This window comes from Cervus elaphus, chromosome 25 (assembly GCF_910594005.1).
Source record: "Cervus elaphus chromosome 25, mCerEla1.1, whole genome shotgun sequence".
Classification (NCBI taxonomy): domain Eukaryota; kingdom Metazoa; phylum Chordata; class Mammalia; order Artiodactyla; family Cervidae; genus Cervus; species Cervus elaphus.
Window position 1 is genome coordinate 54608564 of NC_057839.1, and position 19336 is coordinate 54627899.

General features: G+C 36.8%; 1 protein-coding gene across 6 annotated transcripts in view; it reads left to right on the forward strand.

The window, feature by feature from the left end:
• The window catches only part of CDH18 (cadherin 18), a 1203920-nt gene that overhangs the window by 1114299 nt on the left and 70285 nt on the right, over positions 1 to 19336 (forward strand). For all 6 annotated transcript variants that reach the window (XM_043887493.1, XM_043887492.1, XM_043887496.1 and 3 more), the window contains one exon: positions 13164 to 13300. In XM_043887493.1, coding sequence (XP_043743428.1) covers positions 13164 to 13300 — 137 coding nt within the window. The remainder of the gene's footprint in view (positions 1 to 13163; positions 13301 to 19336) is intronic.

The window sequence follows — 19336 nt, forward strand, 5'->3', positions numbered from 1 at the left end:
AACTCAACATTGCTAGAAGCAGGATAGGCAAAGTATACAAAACAAAATGAATGAACTCAGTTGTGAACATTGATCTTTAATTAAGGGTTGCAAGCATAAGTTGATGTGCTTATTTGTCCAAAAACAGGAAAACCCACTATGCTTCATCATTCCGTAGAAGGCCATATGCATTTCATAAGGAAAATGTGTCTTTAAAGCTAACTACATTAAAAGCTAGCATTATAAAGTGTGTAAGCGTTAGTCGCTCAGTCATGCCCAACTCTTTGCGACCCCATGGACTGCAGCCCACCAGGCTCCTCTGTCCGTCAGATTCTCCAGGCAAGGCTACTGGAGTGGGTTGCCATTTCCTTCTCCAAGCATTATAAAGGATACTTACAAATCAGTGGTCATTTACCTAAAGGAGCCAACATCTTTTGAGAATAAAAATATTTCATGCTGTGAGTTTGATGTGAAAATATTTGATAAACATGGGTAAGACTTTCTTTTTAAAACTAAAGCTTGATATCAAGGATACATTCTATATTTATAGTTAAAAGCAGCAGGAGGTATGTGGACTGTAAAGTGATATCTAAAGCACTGTATCATATGTAAATATTACAATATCCCTCATGATAAAGAAATTAAACACACACACACAGAGCAGCTTGAAGTCCAGTGGAGAGAGAGAACAAAGATCTAATACAAATGCAGGGAACAAGTGTGCCTGATATCTTCTAGAGGGAATGAGTTGAGGAAGATTGAATTGAGGTTCAAAACCCAGGTTAAGGATTAGACAGGTGAAGAATAGGGAAAATAACTGCAGTTTGTTGTGTACACAAGAAGCTTAGGTTACCTGTGTGGGGATGGCAAATAATGAGGTTGTAAAAAGAAGCTCAAGAGAGATTGTACAAAGGCTTTGCACTAAGCTAACGTCTTGGAAATTTATACTGACAGCAATGTCAGTGGGGGAAAAAGAGAAATCAGAGATGCATGAGTGAGTTTAATAAACACAGCGATAGGAAGATGTACATTTCAAAATAAATAATAATGGATTTTCAAAATGTCAAAATGCTATGAAGGGAGGAATGTATGTTCCCAAAAGATAGGCCAAGGAGGAAAAATTGAGGTCAGTGACAGACTTTCTCTCAGTGTTGCTTCTATATATCCCAATAAACAAACAAACAAAAAAACACTCATTCCACATAAAACAGTAGTCATCCAAGGGCAAAATCCCCACTTTTATTATTTAGTTACTAAGTCGTGTCGAATCCGATTCCTTTGAAACCCCATAGACTAGCCTTCGGGGCTCCTCCGTCCATGGGATTTCCCAGGCAAGAATACTGGAGTGTGTTCCACTTCCTTCTCCAGGGATCTTCCTGACCCTGGGATGGAATCTGTGTCTCCTGCATTGGCAGGAAGTTTCTTTATCACTGAGCCACCTGGGAAGCCTCAAAGTGCCCCCCCCCCCCACCTGGGGACATTTGGCAATGTCTGAAGAAGTGTTTGATTGTCACAACTGAGGGAGGAATATTATTCTCATTTGCAGGCAGAGGTCAGGGCTGGTCCTGAACATCTTACAACTCACAAGCGAGTCCCCACAACAAAGAATTTTCTGGTCCAGAATATCAATAGTGCTGAGGTCAAAAAACCCTCACACAGAATAAACCAAACTGGGTAGTATGCTGGCAAAATTGGGGTGCTAATTATACTCATGGAAAATGTTGAAAAATATTTTGGGGCAATGCATACCAGCATGTGTGTTTCACATATATGCATATTCATATGAATGTTTCAACATAGGCATTTTATTTAGCAAAAATTATTTATATATAATTGTTCCATTTATAGTGCTCTTTGCCTCTGTAGTTGCTCTATATTACTGAGGGCATTTAATTGAACACTGGGTATGTTACACACACATGCCCAGTTGTTGTTATGCAAAAGTGATGGGTATATGTCTCTAAATGCAGATATTGAGAAGCACAGATCCATTAGAATGTACATTTTTCTTTCTGCTTTGTTTTGGTTAGACAGCTAAAATGAATCCTTCCGAAGCTGTCTTAAAATAATCAGACTGCATAGCTGGTGTTTGGGGGCATAATTTACATAATATTTGTTCTTGATTTTAATAAAAATGTGTCATTCACATGGGCCTCTAGGTGCTAACAGGGAATAAAAAACAGAAAACATTAACAAATACAAAAGCAATCCTTATTCTTCTACCTTTCCCAGGGACCAAATGTTTGTACTAATTAAGGAAGTGCATACTGAAAAGATGTACCTTGCCATGTGCCCTGAAAGGCAATTAACTCCAAGTCTGTAGAATTGATAATGAAAGGGAGTTTTAGCCTTACAGGCATTTGTGAAAAGCTTCCTGACTTGTCTTTTGTATTTTGATTTTCTAAACTGTTAGCAAGAGATTCTTCAGATTTTTAAGAGCAGACCATGTCCCGCTTTTGTCTCTTTTAACTCAAAACAAGGATGTGCAATTTGCAGCAATATCACCAACTCTCTAAAAAATAAAAATCAGAACTGGGCTATTTACCAAAAGTGAAGAAATCTTTATTTTAAAAGGCTGTGCTCACTTGCTGGTATATGGCAAATGGAATTCAGGAATTTCCTCAGTAGCTACTGACATATGAGTACTCCTATCATGCACAAAAGAAGCTAGAGAGCTTTCTGGAAATGTGATCCTGCATCATGTGACTATTGCTTGCTATCCGTGGTCCAGGGGGTTGTAATAACATGCCCCCAATTTTTGAAACAAACCTAATGAGGCTGCAGTATTAGTCCCATTCTATAGTCAAGGGGCAGACAGGGAATTTGGCCAAGTTTACATAATGATAAAGTGTCAGATCCAGAATTTAAATTCAGTTTTGCTTCACTAAAAAAACCCTGTTTTTTAAAGCCCCAAACTGCCTCTCATACATTTCAAATAATAACAGTGTAAACTGCATTATAGAAGTCAAATGTTATGTAGTTGGAAACGAATGTTTTATGTTCAGATGTCTTTCATACTCTGGAGAAAAGAGATGCTGAAGAGAGTTCCATTTCTAACTCTAGCATCTCATGAAAAAAACTTCTTAATTTTAGAGTTTCTCCATATTGTAAAATCAAAGACATGTAACTTGATTTACTGAAATGTAAAGAAAATTACTGAAGTCCTCAATTACTAATTCTTATCCAGTGAAGAGTTTTAGTGTGGGTTTATATGAGTAAATCTGCCCCTTTTCTACTTTGATTTATAATCTGAATTTATCTATATATTTACTTATTGGTAATATTTTAATATTTTCTTTGTATAATAACTTTAAGCCATCAGAAAAAAATGTTAATTATCTTGTGTAATTGTTTTAAATGCTTACCATAACATTATTTAGGAAATAATAGCCAATTTATATGCTAAAATAAGAAATGAAATTGTGATCAGGTTTGGAGATAGTTGCCAAATTAAAAAAAAAAACTTTCTAAAATATCTTTAGAAAAAGAATAGTTGCAGAGCATTAGGAGTGTTTACTTAGTTGATTTTGAGTTTAATTGTAGCCTCAGAGAACAAATGCTTCAAGTATGTTCACTGCGTCCTTATTAGAGTGCTCAATTTCTTACACATTCCTGAAATTTTCATATAGCTCATGAGGAGATGTCAGTTAGAAATACCTCATTAAATTAACAACGAAAAAAGAGATATTTCAAAATGATGACAAGGTCATATAGCAAACTTGAAAAATAAAGTAAAAATTTGATTTAAAAACTTGAATTGAATATAGGATTCAAACGTCTGAAAAGAAGGCAAGAATACTCAGAAAATGTGTTTCAAAATATGCTTATAGTAAAGTGAGTTTTTATTCTTTTTTTTTTTTTTTCAAAATTTCATGTTCATATATTTTGTTATATAGATCAAATCTATTTATAAAAATTTAGTGAAAGTCAATATTGTAATTAAGTCTTTAATAGAAAGTCTTAATATTCCCTTATAAAAACTGTCATAGTTTTCATTAAGGATATTTCATGCAAACTGAGTGCAGATAGAAAGCTGCTTCCATTAAGACTGGAGGTGTTTCTCTTTGACTCCTGTTTTGTGATTCAACACATTACATATAGCCAAGTTGGTACATTTAGAGAAACCAATAACTTAACTCTTAAATTACATGTGACTATGGCATTAGCAAATGTAAAGGGACCTAAAGATGTCCAAGTCAAATCTGTTCTTATAGAGATGAAGAGATCGTAGACTAACATGGCTGAGTCATCAGCTCCCAGTCACACAACTGACAACTCATAGAGACTGGATAAAATGCAATCCTTTTTACCATGCTTCAATAAAGACACAGAAGATCTCTGAACATTTTTAAATTTGGGGCTCAGATTTACCAAAGAGCTTAGCATGTGGTGTTAACCACTCCCAATCAGAGTCCTGACACCAGAAGGAGAATCTAAGTTCCGGTTGGGCATGTATAATTTATTTAGTTCTGGAATGAATACCCAAATCCTTGCTTAGTGATGTCCATTAGTCTACTGACTGGAGACTAAAACATCGAGACAGCTTTCTTGTGAATTTTATAAAGAAAGAAGACAATGCTTAAAATGGTGTCAGATCATTTCCAGAACTCAAGATTACTGGAATTTTTAAAATCTTAGTTACTTAAAGGCATACATAACAGATGGAAACTTATTTTTTGTGCAGAGATTTCACTTCTTTAGGTGCTATTGTTTTGTTGGATCAAGGTTTCAGTTCAGGAAGTTAAAAAGCTTTCTAAAATAGCTATGTGCTATATGTGCTGCCCATTTTGTTAAGCACAGTACATTATCAAGTGACAAATGATCTGTAAGTTCTATTTTTTTTCTTTTGGAAAGATTATTTTCTGGATGCATGACTTGTGGAATAAATTGCATCCCCAAAGTGAGCTAAGGGAATCTTAAATTTTTTTTAATGAATCTGAGCTATACTGCAGATGTGTGACTTTTTGTTAAATTAAAGATGAGTCTAAGCTGCTGTAATATCCTACAGGGTGTATATTGATTACACTTTATCCCGTCTATTGATCATGGTCAGTAAAACTTATGAAAACATCTGTTTGGGAGGCAAGATCTCAAGTATATTGGCTTTACCACTCACATTCTCTATGTACAAGTATCAGAAGTATGACAATGGAAAGGCATCTTCTATTATTTTATCCAACTGATGTTTCTTCAGATACATCACTGTAAAAATAGATTTCCATTACACAAGTTTTAAATTAATTTTTACGGTGAAATGGACAGACTGTAATGAAAATAATAAGTGTCTCTGAGGACTGAAATTTTGTTATTGAAGTGAAAAATAACTTTTCTAATGTACTTTAACATAATTAATAATTATTTTGAATCTATGCCTATATAATCAAAAGGAAATTGAGTGCCAAATTATGAACTCGGTAATTTGTTTAAAGTAGCTTCTGTTGAAGAAAATTCTTGAACAAAGGTAATCGTTATTGAGGTTGACTGCTTCCTATGGCCATAACTTGTTTACCTATTTGTTTGCCCAGAATTTCTAATTTTAACAATAAAATTTTATCATATTTCAATGCAACGCATTTTCTTTCCACTTTGCTCATCACATTAAAATGTATTTACTAGAAATATGAAGGCACATATATTGAATGGCAGAACAGAGAGTCAGTTCAGTTCAGTTCAGTCACTCAGTCTTGCCTGACTCTTTGTGACCCCATGAACTGCAGCACGCCAGGCCTCCCTGTCCATCACCAACTCCTGGAGTCCACCCAAACCCATGTCCATCAAGTCAGTGATGCCATCCAACCACCCCATCCTCTGTTGTCCCCTTCTCCTCCTGCCCTCAATCTTTCCCAACATCAGGGTCTTTTCAAATGAGTCAGCTCTTTGCATCAGGTGGCCAAAGAACAGAGTAGTAGTAGGAATAAAAATGATAACCAAGGTTTATAAACACAACTTTGCAAGTGTTAAATGGATCCATTTCTCAGTCAACATGAAATAAGACATGGATCGAATATGGAATTGAACAGTTAAAGCACTCTAAGGAACTACTGGACAAATCTGAGACAGCACAAACTTGATTGCACTTCCTCTGGTCTATAGCTAGGAGATCACCAATCCCTCAGAGGCAACATCTAGTTGATCATTGATCATATAACTTCCTAAGTAGCATTTAGCATAGAGATCATCCTGATACCTAGTTCATGAAGGATACAGTGAACTTATAGTGGTGGTCGAGTTATAATGTGATTTGGAGAAGGAAATGGCAACCCACTACAGTATTCTTGCCTGGAGAATCCCATGGACAGAGGAACTTGGCAGACTACAGTCTATGGGGTTGCAAGAGTTGGACATGACTGAATGACTAAGCACACACATACAATCATCATATCAGGCTTCCCAGATGGCACGGATGGTAAAGAACTTTCCTGCCAATGCAGGAGACATAAGAAACACAGGTTCAATCCCTGGGTCGGGAAGATCCGCTGAAGGAGGGAATTGCAACCCACTCGATTATTCTTGCCTGGAGAATCCCCTTGGCAGAGGAACCTGGAGGGCTACAGTCCATAGGGTTGCAAAAAGTCAACAAGACTGAAGTGACTTAGCATGCACACATGCAATCATCATATCAGAGTAGCCCTTGAAACTGCCTAAGCATTTCCTCCCTAACTAACTCCCAAATGAACAGCCAAACTAACTGTTTTTGCTACATATACCTGTGGATTTGCCCAAAGTGTCAGCTAGATGTACCACAAACTGCATTTTTCTTAAATTCAAAATGGAGTCTAAAAAAAGTGAGTGATAAAAAAAAATCATAATTGTATTACATCTTAAAATTAATTCCAGAACTATAAGCTAAATAAAATACTGTAAAAAGTGTACATTTGTCCTTTTCAACAGTGTTTAGATATCTCGTGGAGAAGGCAATGGCACCCCACTCCAGTACTCTTGCCTGGAAAATCCCATGGACGGAGGAGCCTGGTAGGCTGCAGTCCATGGGGTCGCTAAGAGTCGGACTCAACTAAGTGACTTCACTTTCACTTTTCACTTTCACATATTGGAGAAGGAAATGGCAACCAACTCCAGTGTTCTCACCTGGAGAATCCCAGGGACGGGGGAGCCTGGTGGGCTGCCAGCTATGGGGTCGCACAGAGTCGGACACGACTGAAGCGACTTAGCAGCAGCAGCAGCAGATATCTCTCAGTGAAAGAGAGGTGTAAACTAAACACATGCTGTGAAAAATAAAGTCTGTTCTGGAATTATTCTGACAAATTTTAAACATAATATTGGTAATATGTATAAAGGGTCCATGGGATTTTCCAGGCAAGAGTACTGGAGTGGGCTGCCATTGCCTTCTCCAAAACATAATATTGGGAATATGTATAAAGGGTAACATCAGGAGTCTGTGTCTCTGACGTCGGCAGGTGTCGGCAGGCAGATTCTTGACCACTGAGCCACCTGGGAAGCTTGTTCATTCTCTTAGCACTACTCAGTGCCATTTTAACACATGTGCTAGATCTATTTTAGGAACAAATTTCCATAAATTTCATATTTACATTGTGCATGAATCGAGGCCAGAATCTGCAGCTTGTTAAGCACTGAGGAAAAGAATGTAGACGATGTACCTCTATGATATCTGAATGTGGGCCTCCGAGGTGGCACTAGTGGTGAAGAATCTGCCTGCCAATGCGGGAGATGCAGGAGATGTGGATTTGCTCCCGGTGTCAGGAAGACCCCTTGGGTAAGGAAATGGCAACTGCTCCAGTATTCTTGCCTGGAAAATACTACTGACAAAAGAGCCTGGCAGGCTACAGTACATGGGGTCACAAGACTGGGACATGACTGAATGACTAAACCACCACTATATCTGAAAATTGGGAAATTTGTTTTGGGTAAACCCCCTTGTCATTTTTCTCAACTCTCTATTTATCTTCAAGAATCAACCTATGCAGAAATGCACTGTGAGTTGAATTTTCCCCACCAACCACCTCTAATCTCTCTCTAAAGCATTCTCTCATTAGTTTATTTAGTGATACCATTGAATCATTATTCATTTCTTACCAAAGAATATTTTGTTTTAAAGTAAGTTCTTACTTCTCTAGTGTGACACTGTGTAAAGTGAAAGTGAAAGTCACTCAGTTGTGTCTCTTTGCAACCCCATGGACCTTGGAATTCTCCAGGCCAGAATGCTGGAATAGCCTTTCCCTATCTTCCCAACACAGGGATCAAACCCAGGTCTCCCGCATTGCAGGTGGATTCTTTACCAGCTGAGACACAAGGGAACCCCAAGAATACTAGAGTGGGTAGCTATCCCTTCTCCAGAGAATCTTCCCGGCCGAGGAATCAAACCGGGGTCTCCTGCACTGCAGGCGGATTCTTTACCAACTGAGCTATCGGGGAAGCAAAAGAATCTCAGAATTCTAATCCCTCGGGTTTTATGAAAGTGAAAGTGTTAGTCACTCAGTCACATCCGACTGTTTTAGGGACCTGAGTCACTTCTTAATTTTAAATAATTAACATTGAATGATTCCCCTTATAACACTCCAAAATAATTTTGCATAGTTCTTTTCTGTCACATTTCTGTTTTCCCTTTTCTGACTTTTTATCACTATGGCTGGGTAGAAATCCAAGGGTAGTTAAGAAGAACTATTCAGTTCTACTAGAGTCAAAATTCAACTGCAACCCCACGAGTAAGATTCTTCAACTCCAAGCACCTGTCTGAGTTCTAGCCTGTATGTTGTAGATTTCCAAGAGAATTAGGTCACATAGAAAACCAAGAAGTAATACCATGAATCTGGGACACAGGCCTCGCATTATACCTGCCATTTAAACGTAGGTTAGCTATTTTTTTTTTTTTTTTTTGTAATTTCAGACAAAAAATGTATTTATTCTAAAAGTGTTTAACCACTATTTCTAGCACTTATTGTTAGTAAGCTCTGTGTGAAGAGCCTAAAAAGAGAGGAGATTGTTCTGATAAAGGGACTACATATTTTCAGAGTCTTAATTCAGCTTATAAGCAGAAGAAAACACACTTTCTTCCAGACTGACAGTTGTAAAGTGATCAGATTTCTAAAATGGGGCTTGTCCTGCTATATTTCATAGAGGTGTATTGATAACAATGCAATCTGAACTTTGCTGATAGTTGCTGCAGGAAACGTTGAGGTTGAATAATATTTTCAATTTCAGGTCCAACTTTCAAATCCAGTAGCTGTTGTTCTTAAAGTGACCCAAAATGGAAAATTTCTTGAAGACAGGTTACTTTAGATGATGTAATAACCAGATTGCCAACTGATTACATTTTAAGGATGTTATTCTTTTCATGTGACAAGATTGCTCACATCTCCTTAGCAATTCAGCCTTCTTCATCCTCACTCATCCTTGACATCAGGCCTCTGGGGAAGGACATTATGAGAAGATATTTTTGTGATATGAACTCAAGTCAAAGAAAGTAAATCAGTGTCAACTCGTCATGGCCTAATGCTTTGGGAAAACCCAGTGATATCTCTCTTAACCACTTTTCTATGGAGTCTGGATCTAATGTTTCTTGCAATCAGATTTCTTTTGTACCTTTATATTTTCATGTTTAAATTGATTTTGCATGTTGAATTTCCTTTAAGTAACAGATTGCTATTAGAACCATCGATACCCAAAATGGCCAATTCCTTGTGTTGATCATACAGTTTCAGGTGATTTATTCTGTTATTTTCTGATGTTATTTTCACTTAGTGAGATCCTAGATTTCTTGGGATGTTCTATAGCCTGGGTCTCTGTGGTACTGCCTTCTACCATGTTTATGTATATGTGTCCATAGGTTTTTATGATATTTATACCTGAGCAATATATTTTAGGTACCCTGTTAAAAGAGTATGCCTATGCTAGGCATGGGTTGTATATCAATTGTACTCTGTCCTAGAAAGTATGATGAAGTTTGCAATATTTCTGTTACCACAATCACCTATCTTTTGAGATTTTCTTCATGTTAAAATGGAAGAAGTTCCTCTGTTACTTTCAATAGAAATCCCTATATTTGTGCTCTGGAAACCAGTCTGTTCACCTTCTCATGAATTTCATCTTTTTAGATATTCCTCTCCTTACAAATTATCATTCTCTTCAGCAAAAACAGTACTTAATATTTCCTGTATCTGAAAAAAATTTGTTGAACCCTCTTCTCTGATGACATAAGACACCATGTTTTATATCTTCATTTTAGGTAATGCTATCCAAGAAACTGTCACGACTCCTGAGCTTCATGTATTTACATTCAATACTTTTGAATCCACTGCAGTAAAACTTCCATCCTTTCATACTTTATTGAAATTACTCTTTTCAAGTTAACCAGTGACATCCATCCTGCCAAATCCAGTTCAGCCTTTGCCTTTCTATTCAGCTTCTTAATAGAAGTGGACAGCTCATCTGCCCACTTAGAGCCCTCCTTTCCTGACTTCTGTGCATCTTTACTCTCCCAGTTTTCCTTCTCCCCAGGGCTGTTCTGCTTTCTCTGATACCTTCTATTCAAAGGCTAGACTCCTTTAGACTTAAAAGACTGGGAACTTGACTGCTCAGTCTTTCACTTCCTGTTTTCCTAACAGTTCTCTCCCAGATGAGATTGTTCCCATTACCTTACATTTAGACTGATTTAACTCGTTTATATTTCCTGTTTATTCAAAAAGCATATTTGAACTCTACAATCATTTCTAATTTTCTAGTTTTTATTCCACATTTTTTTTTTTGGCATCTCAGACATAACATGTCAAAATCATTGATTTCTCCCACTCTTTTTTCCCAAAGGGAATTTTTTCCCCTAACTCTTCATCTGTCAGGAAGCATTTAACAAGAGGCTTCCCGTGTGCTCTTTTGGATCTGTCAGGAACCCTCAGGCCCTTATTAATTCCTATATTAATTCCTGAATATTCAGGAATTAAGAGGAGAGGCATGCCTTTCCCAGAGCTGAGGAATCCAGGCATTTCTCATTACGGTGATAAGTACCCTCTTCCTTTTTATGAGCCATACGGTAAAAGGTGATTGCAACTCTCTCTCTTTGATAGGGATCATCTTATGTTTTGTAAGTCTGGAATTTTAATCTTCATCTTTGCTGAGAATAACTACAGTATATATGCCCACGCCATGTTGATTAAAACACCTTTGCTCCATCGGAGCTTTGGTCCCCGTGTCTTTCTTTCTTTCTATTCTTTCTGTCTCTCTCAATTTTTCTATTTCTGGCTAATTCCTTGGAGCGCGGAGGCCCGCTGAGCTCACTTTCTTGCCTGGGCTTCTAAGACCCTCTCGAGAAGGCGCACTGTGCCTTCACCCACTCGAGGGCGCCCAGTGCCTACGTGCAGCAGCGAGCCCTAAGAACAGGACTCTATTGGCTTTCCGTGTAAACCAGGGGATATCAGCCTCTTTCTCTCTCTTACTCTCCGGGCCACCAGGTTCCGGTCCATTAAAGGACCAACATTTATCCAGCGCCATGAATGGGCTTATCAATTACATGCTGGGTCAAATACAAAGAAACAACAGAAAGATTGAGTCATTTGTAATTTCTTCTTTATACTGATACCACTCCAACAGAAAGCTTTATATAGTTTGTAGCCAGCTTATAGCACTATTTCATGTACTGTTCCATTTCCTTCTATTTTTTCACATTTGTCCATGATGACATCATTTCTTTTCTGAATTTTGTTAAAATATTCTACAGTCTGATTCAAAGTAACCACTATAATTTTTCCAGAATCTAAATAAATCTATTTCCTCTGTTTAGAATGTTTTCCCATTTCTTTCATTTAAAAAAAAATAAAGAAAAATTAAAGACAAGGTTTATCATGTGCTACAGGGCTTGCTTGTCCTATGCCCTAACCATCCACTTCATTCATTCTGCCAGTTACATTAAAGCATCTATTTGCTTTTCAACCCATGAAGCTTTTTCTTTCATTTTGATCTTTGACTTTAGTCTATTATATCCAAGTATTTTTCCCCTTGTACTTTTCACATAGTAGTTCATCTCTTTTCTCTTCAGGTGTTGATGAAATGTCACTTAAGCTAACATGGATGAGAGGGAAGATGTATTAGAGGTTTAAGGAGAAAAGAAAACATTCTCTCCTTAAATCTATTTAGGAATAGTTTGGAACATTTTGAGAACATATGATGATTGTTGACTATATTTTGTATTCATATTTATGTTAATTAAATATTGCTGAATAATGTAAAACCCCCAAACTCAAGGCTATAGAGAAACGTCATGTATAACCACATTGTACGTGTCTGTGAGTTAACTTGAGGATCAGCTGAACTTGGCTGGCTTCTGTTTGCCAACTGTGCTACCTCCAGGACATTCGATCCTGCATCTGCTCGTTTATTAGGTAGCTCTGCTCTAGGAGGGAACCTGACACCTCTCCCTGTGGCGCTCATCTTTCTTCTGGGGACCGGTAGACTAGTCCTGGCATGCTTTTCTCTGGCAGTGGCAGAACATAAGAGGAAACCTAGATCCAGATGTGGAACCGGACACCATCACTTTCAACTCATTCTATTGCCTGAGTTAGCTGGAGGCTAAACCTAATGGAAGAGAACCCTGTAAAATTACATGAACTAGTGAGGGAAGATTTGTGGCCAATAATGCAACCTACTTCCTGTTTATTTATTTCATCATTATTTAGCTAAACAAGGTGCTCGGTGATGCGGACATGATGGTTATTAACGAAAATGTTTTGGTTTTCATTTTGTATATATCGTCAAACCTCAGCTATGATGAAATTCTAAGATAAATTAATCCCTGACATCTTTTATCCTAAAAAAAAAAAATGTACATACAGCAATTAGAAGTTTAATTAAAGGTTCATTTTTTTTTCCAATGTACTATGAACTTCATAGAGACAGTGATTTTTTTTTTAATCTTTTCCTTATTAATTACTGTGGTTTTGCCATCTACTACCTCCTATTCTACTCATGAAGTTTAAAGTTTTGTTTTTTAAATTTTTGAATTAGTAATTGAATTAAATATTAATTAAGGACTGACAGGAAAATAATTAACATCAGTCCATGCAAATATAAAATGGATGGGCAAAATGGAGGGCCAAATACAGAAAGTAAAAATGCACATTTCAATATTTGAGTGTAAGAGATTTAACACCTCCCTTGGTTCAGTTTTCTTTATTATAGCACCAGGTTAAAGAAGATGTATCCTTTTTTTTTTCCTTTAGATACTTCATTGACTACAATGCTGAAGATGATAGATTTTTTAACATCGATGCCAACACTGGAACCATTAAGACTACCAAGGTTCTTGATAGAGAAGAAACTCCATGGTACAACATCACAGTTGCTGCTTCAGAAAATGGTAAACTTCTTTACTTTATGTACCATAGGGAAGATGTCACTTAAACATGAAGACTTAGGCTGAGATTTTCTCCAGATCAGGGCTTTCATGATTTTTACTTTTTTATGTACCTAGCAGAGCGCACAGAATGTTTTAGACACAATTACTCATTGTCAGATGTGATTAGTAAATCTTATATCTTTTCCTTTACTGTAATCTCTGCATAATGGTAGAAAATTGATATCACAGAGTACTTAGTCTGCATCACTCAGTCAAAATATCTAATTCTCTTCTTAATTGTCAGACTTGCCCTGTCATGTGCTTATGCCTTACTTAAGTAGAAGAATGCTTCATGTACAGTGAAGCAGTTAGGAAAATAAAGAGAAGAAAAGAAAATTTAACATTTTACTTGAATGATTTTATTAATACAACACCTTTCTTCAGGCTTCAATTGACTCTTAGAGATTTTACAGTGAAAGAATAACTCTTGGTATTTCAACAGGCAGGTCTAAATCATTTTTAACAAATGTACACCACCATACAACTGAGGAAGGCCATTGTTCGATCCTCATCCAGAACATTGCATTGTGCTAAATAACCACATTATAAAAAAAGTAAAAATATCAACAATTATCTCAAAGTTCAAAAAGATGTGCATAAATGTTTTCAAATGAAATTAGAGTAAAGCTCTAGGAAAATGGATCTGCTGTCAAGAAAATGAAGTATGTATTTACATGTTGAGAAAGAATCCAAAGGTACAGACTGCCCCAAGTTTACTATGATACATGAAAAATGAAAGTGAAAGCATTAGTTGATCCATCATGTCGGACTTTTTGTGACCCCATGGACTATAGCCCCCCAGACTTCTCAGTCCAAGGAATTTTCCAAGTAAGAATACTGAAGTGGGATGTCATTCCCTTCTCCAGGGGATCTTCCTGACTCAGGGAATGAAACTGCATTTCCTGAATTGTAGAGAGTCTCCTGCATTTCAGGCAGATTCTTTACCATCTGAGCCACCAGGGAAGCCCAGTATTGTATATATCATGTGTGTGTGTGTGTGCATTCAGTCGTGTCTGACTCTTTGTGACCCCATGAACTGTAGCCTGCCAGGTTCCTCTCCATGGGATTTCCCAGGCAAGAAACTGGAGTGGGTTGTCATTTCCTTCTCTGGGGATCTTCCCGACACACGGGTCAAACCTGCATCTGTTGCATATCCTGCATTGGCAGGTGGTTTCTTTACCACTAGTGACACCTGGAAAGCCCAACTTACAATGCCTTTTAAAAGATTTCAGTATATTCATAAAAGAACTGTAAATATTAAAATATAGGAACACTTCATATTGGAAAATAGTATTCAGTTCAGTTCAGTTGCTCAGTGTGTCCGACTCTTTGCGACCCCATGGACCACAGCACACCAGGCCTTCCTATCCATCACCAGCTCCCGGAGTTTACCCAAACTCGTGTCCATTGAGTCGGTGATGCCATCCAACCATCACATCCTCTGTCGTCCCCTTCTCCTCCTGCCTTCAATCTTTCCCAGCATCAGGGTCTTTTCAAATGTGTCAGCTCTTTGCATCAGGTGGCCAAAGGATTGGAGTTTCTGCTTCAACATCAGTCCTTCCAATGAATATTCAGGACTGATTTCCTTTAGCATGGACTGGTTGGATCTCCTTGCAGTCCAAGGGACTCTCAAGAGTCTTCTCCAACACCACAGTTCAAAAGCACCAATTCTTCAGCACTCAGCTTTCTTTATAGTCCACCTCTCACATCCATACATGACCACTGGAAAAACCATAGCCTTGACTAGACAGACCTTTGTTGGCAAAGTAATATCTCTGCTTTTTAATATGCTCTCTAGGTTGGTCATAACTTTCCCTCCAAAGTATAAGTGTCTTTTAATTTCATGGTTTCAGTCACCATCTGCAGTGATTTTGGAGCCCAAAATTAAAACTGTTTCCACTGTTTTCCCATCTATTTGCCATGAAGTGATGGACCGGATGCCATGATATTAGTTTTCTGAATGTTGAGCTTTAAGCCAACTTTTTCACTCTCCTCTTTCACTTTCATCAAGAGGCTCTTTAGTTCTTCTTTGCTTTCTGCCATAAGGGTGGTGTCATCTGTATATCTGAGGTTATTCATATTTCTCCCAACAATCTAGATTCCAGCTTTTGCTTCCTCCAGCCCAGCATTTCTCATGATGTACTCTGCATATAAGTTAAATAAGCAGAGTGACAATATACAGCCTTGACGTAATCCTTTTCCTCTTTGGAACCAGTCGTTGTTCCATGTCCAGTTCTAACTGTTGCTTCCTGACCTGCACACAGATTTCTCAAGAGGCAGGTCAGGTGGTCTGGTATTCCCATCTCTTTCATAATTCCCATGATTTATTGTGATCTGCACAGTCAAAGGCTTTGGCATAGTCAATAAAGCAGAAATAGATGTTTTTCTGGAACTCTCTTATATAAAATGAAATTACACTCTCTCTTTCTTATGCCCTCAGAAGATACAAGAAATTTTTAAAAAAACATTCAAGCTTCATTTAGAAATACTTTACATACCCTATGATTTACCTTTGTATAGTGTATAGTCTAATGACTGTTAGTACATTCAGTTATCCATCAACTGTCACAATGGATTTTAGAATACATTGAATACTTCAGAAAGAAATCCTGTGTCCTTATTCATCACTCTTTAATCCCTCTTGCCCATGCCTCAATCCCAGGAGCCACTCCTCTAGCGTCTGTTTTTATAGATGTCTTAGTCTGTTTAGGCTGCTATAACAGTGTATCGTAAACCTAGTGTTTTAAAAAACAAACACTTATTTCTCACAGTTCTGGAGGCTGGAAGTCCAAGATCAAGGGACCAACTGATTTGGTGTCTGGAGAGAACACACTTTCTGGTTCATAGATGGCTGTCTTCTAGTGGTGTTCTCACATGGTGCAAGAGTAAGGGATCTCTCTGGGATCTCTTTTATAAGAGATCTAATCTCCCTTGTGAGTGTTTCACTCTGAATTAGGGGGAGAAAAATACATTCAGTCTACAGCAATAATTTTTCTTTAATTGACATCTCATATAAAATAATCATATAGCATCTAGTCCGTTGTGACTGGCTTACTTCACGTAGTGTGTTATTTTCAACGTTCATTTACATTGTAGCATGGATCAGTGTTTCATTCTTCCTTACTGCTAAAATCTTCCCATTGTTTGAATATACTGTATTTTATGTACCCATTCACCACTTGATAGACATTTGTGTTGTTTCCACTTTTTGCCTAATTTGAAGAATGTTATCATGAGCATTGATATGGATGCTTTTGTGTGAATGACTTTTCATTTCTCTTGGGTATATACCTAGGAGTGGGATTGCAGAATCATATAAAAGTATGTTTAAATCATGGATGAATTGCCAGACTGTTTTCCAAAGTGACTACATTTTACATTCAGAGCAGCACTGTATGAGTGTCCTCATTATTCTATATTGTTACCAATATTTACTATTCCGTACTTTTTTGATCATGATAATTCTATTAGGTGTGAGGTGATAGCTCATTGTGGTTTATGCACTTTTATAATGTCTTGTATCACAAAACAGTAAAGCTGCTCCAGTCTTTTCTATTCTACCTGAGTTTTTCATGTGTTGCATCTGAAAAATCAACACAAGTAGTTTCCATTTAGATCGTTTTTTCAATGTAATATTTCTCTTTGAAAATAAGGATTCACTAATTACTTTTAAATGAGTATTATAAATAATACATGAGTGGATTCATTTGTTATAATTCTGGTTAATTTTTATTTTCAAAATGGCCAGAATAGTTCTAGAATTGCATGTGCTTACTTACCAAGAACAATAAAATAACTGCCACATGATAAGGCCTCATTTAAAATTAGTTTTAAAATAAGGGAATACATGGATTGATAAATTGAAGTAGATGCTATGCAGACATTGAAAAGTTTCCAAAAATATTGTATAGTTATTCTTGCCATCAGGCTCCATGTATAGAAGATGGAAGGGGAGAATCCCTGGAGAGAATACTTGCTTGTCAGAAATAATAAGGACTTATTTTAAAATAACATCAAATTCAACTCCAGGGGTATTTTGATCAGAAACTTTACTTTAGTTCAGTTAAATCTCATCTCAACCCAAATAATATTTGCATCAAGACAAAGCTACTTTGTAAATATACATGAGTTCAAGTGTATCATGAAAATTATGTTATTTGCAATCATTACCAAAGGAAACCAAAGGAAATGTTAATTTTTACTAAAGTAGCATCTTAGGTATGTACCTACTTTCCTTTTTTTTTTTTTCCTAATTGCTAGTATTTCATATGGGAAATGAGTTAATACACATCTACTAAGTAAAACAGTACAGTAAATTGTAATATCCTGAATTTTATAGATGGTAATAAAGAAGCCTTAGAGACATCTCAATGAGCATTACTAAAATATAATTTAATCCTAATCATAAACAGGTATGTAGAAAGAATGAGCCCTAGTTAAGATTTTATAGCCATACTGGGAGACTGTGTTTAGAAAAGTACACATTCACTTACTGATGGCTTGGCCTAAGTGCATATTAAATAGAGCTGGGAGCTCTTCCACATGTGATTGTTTGTAAGCATTAACAGGAGCTACGTCATAAAAGTATTTTCTGGTATATTTCATTTTGGATACTTTTTCAACAGGATTTTTTAAAAGGTTATACTTTTTTTTAGTGCATTTTAGGTTTATCAAAATTCAGAGAAATGGACAATGATTTCCTTTGTATCTTCTGCACCTACAGATGCTTAGCTTCCTCCCTATCCTCCACCAGAGTGATGCATTTGTTACAACAGATGAGCCTGCATTGACAAATCATAATCAACCAATGTCTACAGTTTGTTGTAGGGTTAGCTCTTATTATTCTATGGTTTTGGACAAATGCATAATGCATATACCCACTGACGTAATATCATATAGAGTATTTTGACTGCACTAAAATGTTCTGTGCTCCATCTGTTCATCTCTCCCCCCGGTAACCACCTATCTTTTTATGACTCCATAGTTTTGCCTTTTCCAGAACATCATATAGTTGGAATCATACGGTATGTGGACTTTTAGGTTGGCTTCTTTCACTTAGTAATATAGATTGAAGTTTGTTCAAATCTTCCATGTCTATTCCTGTCTTGATAGCACATTTCTTTTTACACTCAATAATATGAAATTGTCAGCCTGCACCAGTTTGTTTATCCATTCATCTACTGAAAAACATCTTGGTTGTCTCCAAAATTTGGCAATGATGAAATAATGCTGCTATAAAGATACGGGTGTAGGTTTTTGGGTGGACAGATGTTTTCAACTCCTTTGGGTAAATACCAAACTTTGCAATCCCTGGATCATATGGTAAGAGTATGTTTAATTTTGTAAGAAATTGGTAGTGTCTTATGAAGTGCCTATGCCATTTTGAATACCCACCAGCTATGAATGATTGTTCCACACCCTAACTAGCATTTGGTGTTGTCATTATTCCCTGGATTTGCACCAGTCCAATAGATACATAGTGGCATATTGTTTTAACTTGCATTTTTTCTGATGATATATATGTGGGGCATCTTTTCATAGAGTTTTACCATGTATGTTTTCTTTGGTGAAGTACTTATTAAGGTCTTTGGCCCATTTTTTTAATCATGTTGTTTGTTTTCTTAACATTTAATTTTAAGAATTCTTGGCATTTTTTTTTTTTTGGATAACTAATTTATCAGATGAGTTTTTTGCAAATATTTTCTACCAAACTTTGTCATACCTCCTCATTCTCTTGATATTGTCTTTCAAGAGCAGAAATCATATTTTTAAAAATCTTAATGTAACAGTTTTGAGGAGACTGTTGCTCTATGGAATTATAATTAGAAGTTAATGCTTTAAAATAGTCTAACCACTACCGAGGGCCTTGTGGAAGCAAGAGAAAGATTCTTCCTCTGGGCAGATGAAGCAATTCACCTGACTTAAGAGAGAACAGGAGCAAAGCACCTTTGTGCAAAAGAAAGAAAAGCAACAACAAGAACAACAACAACTCCAAAA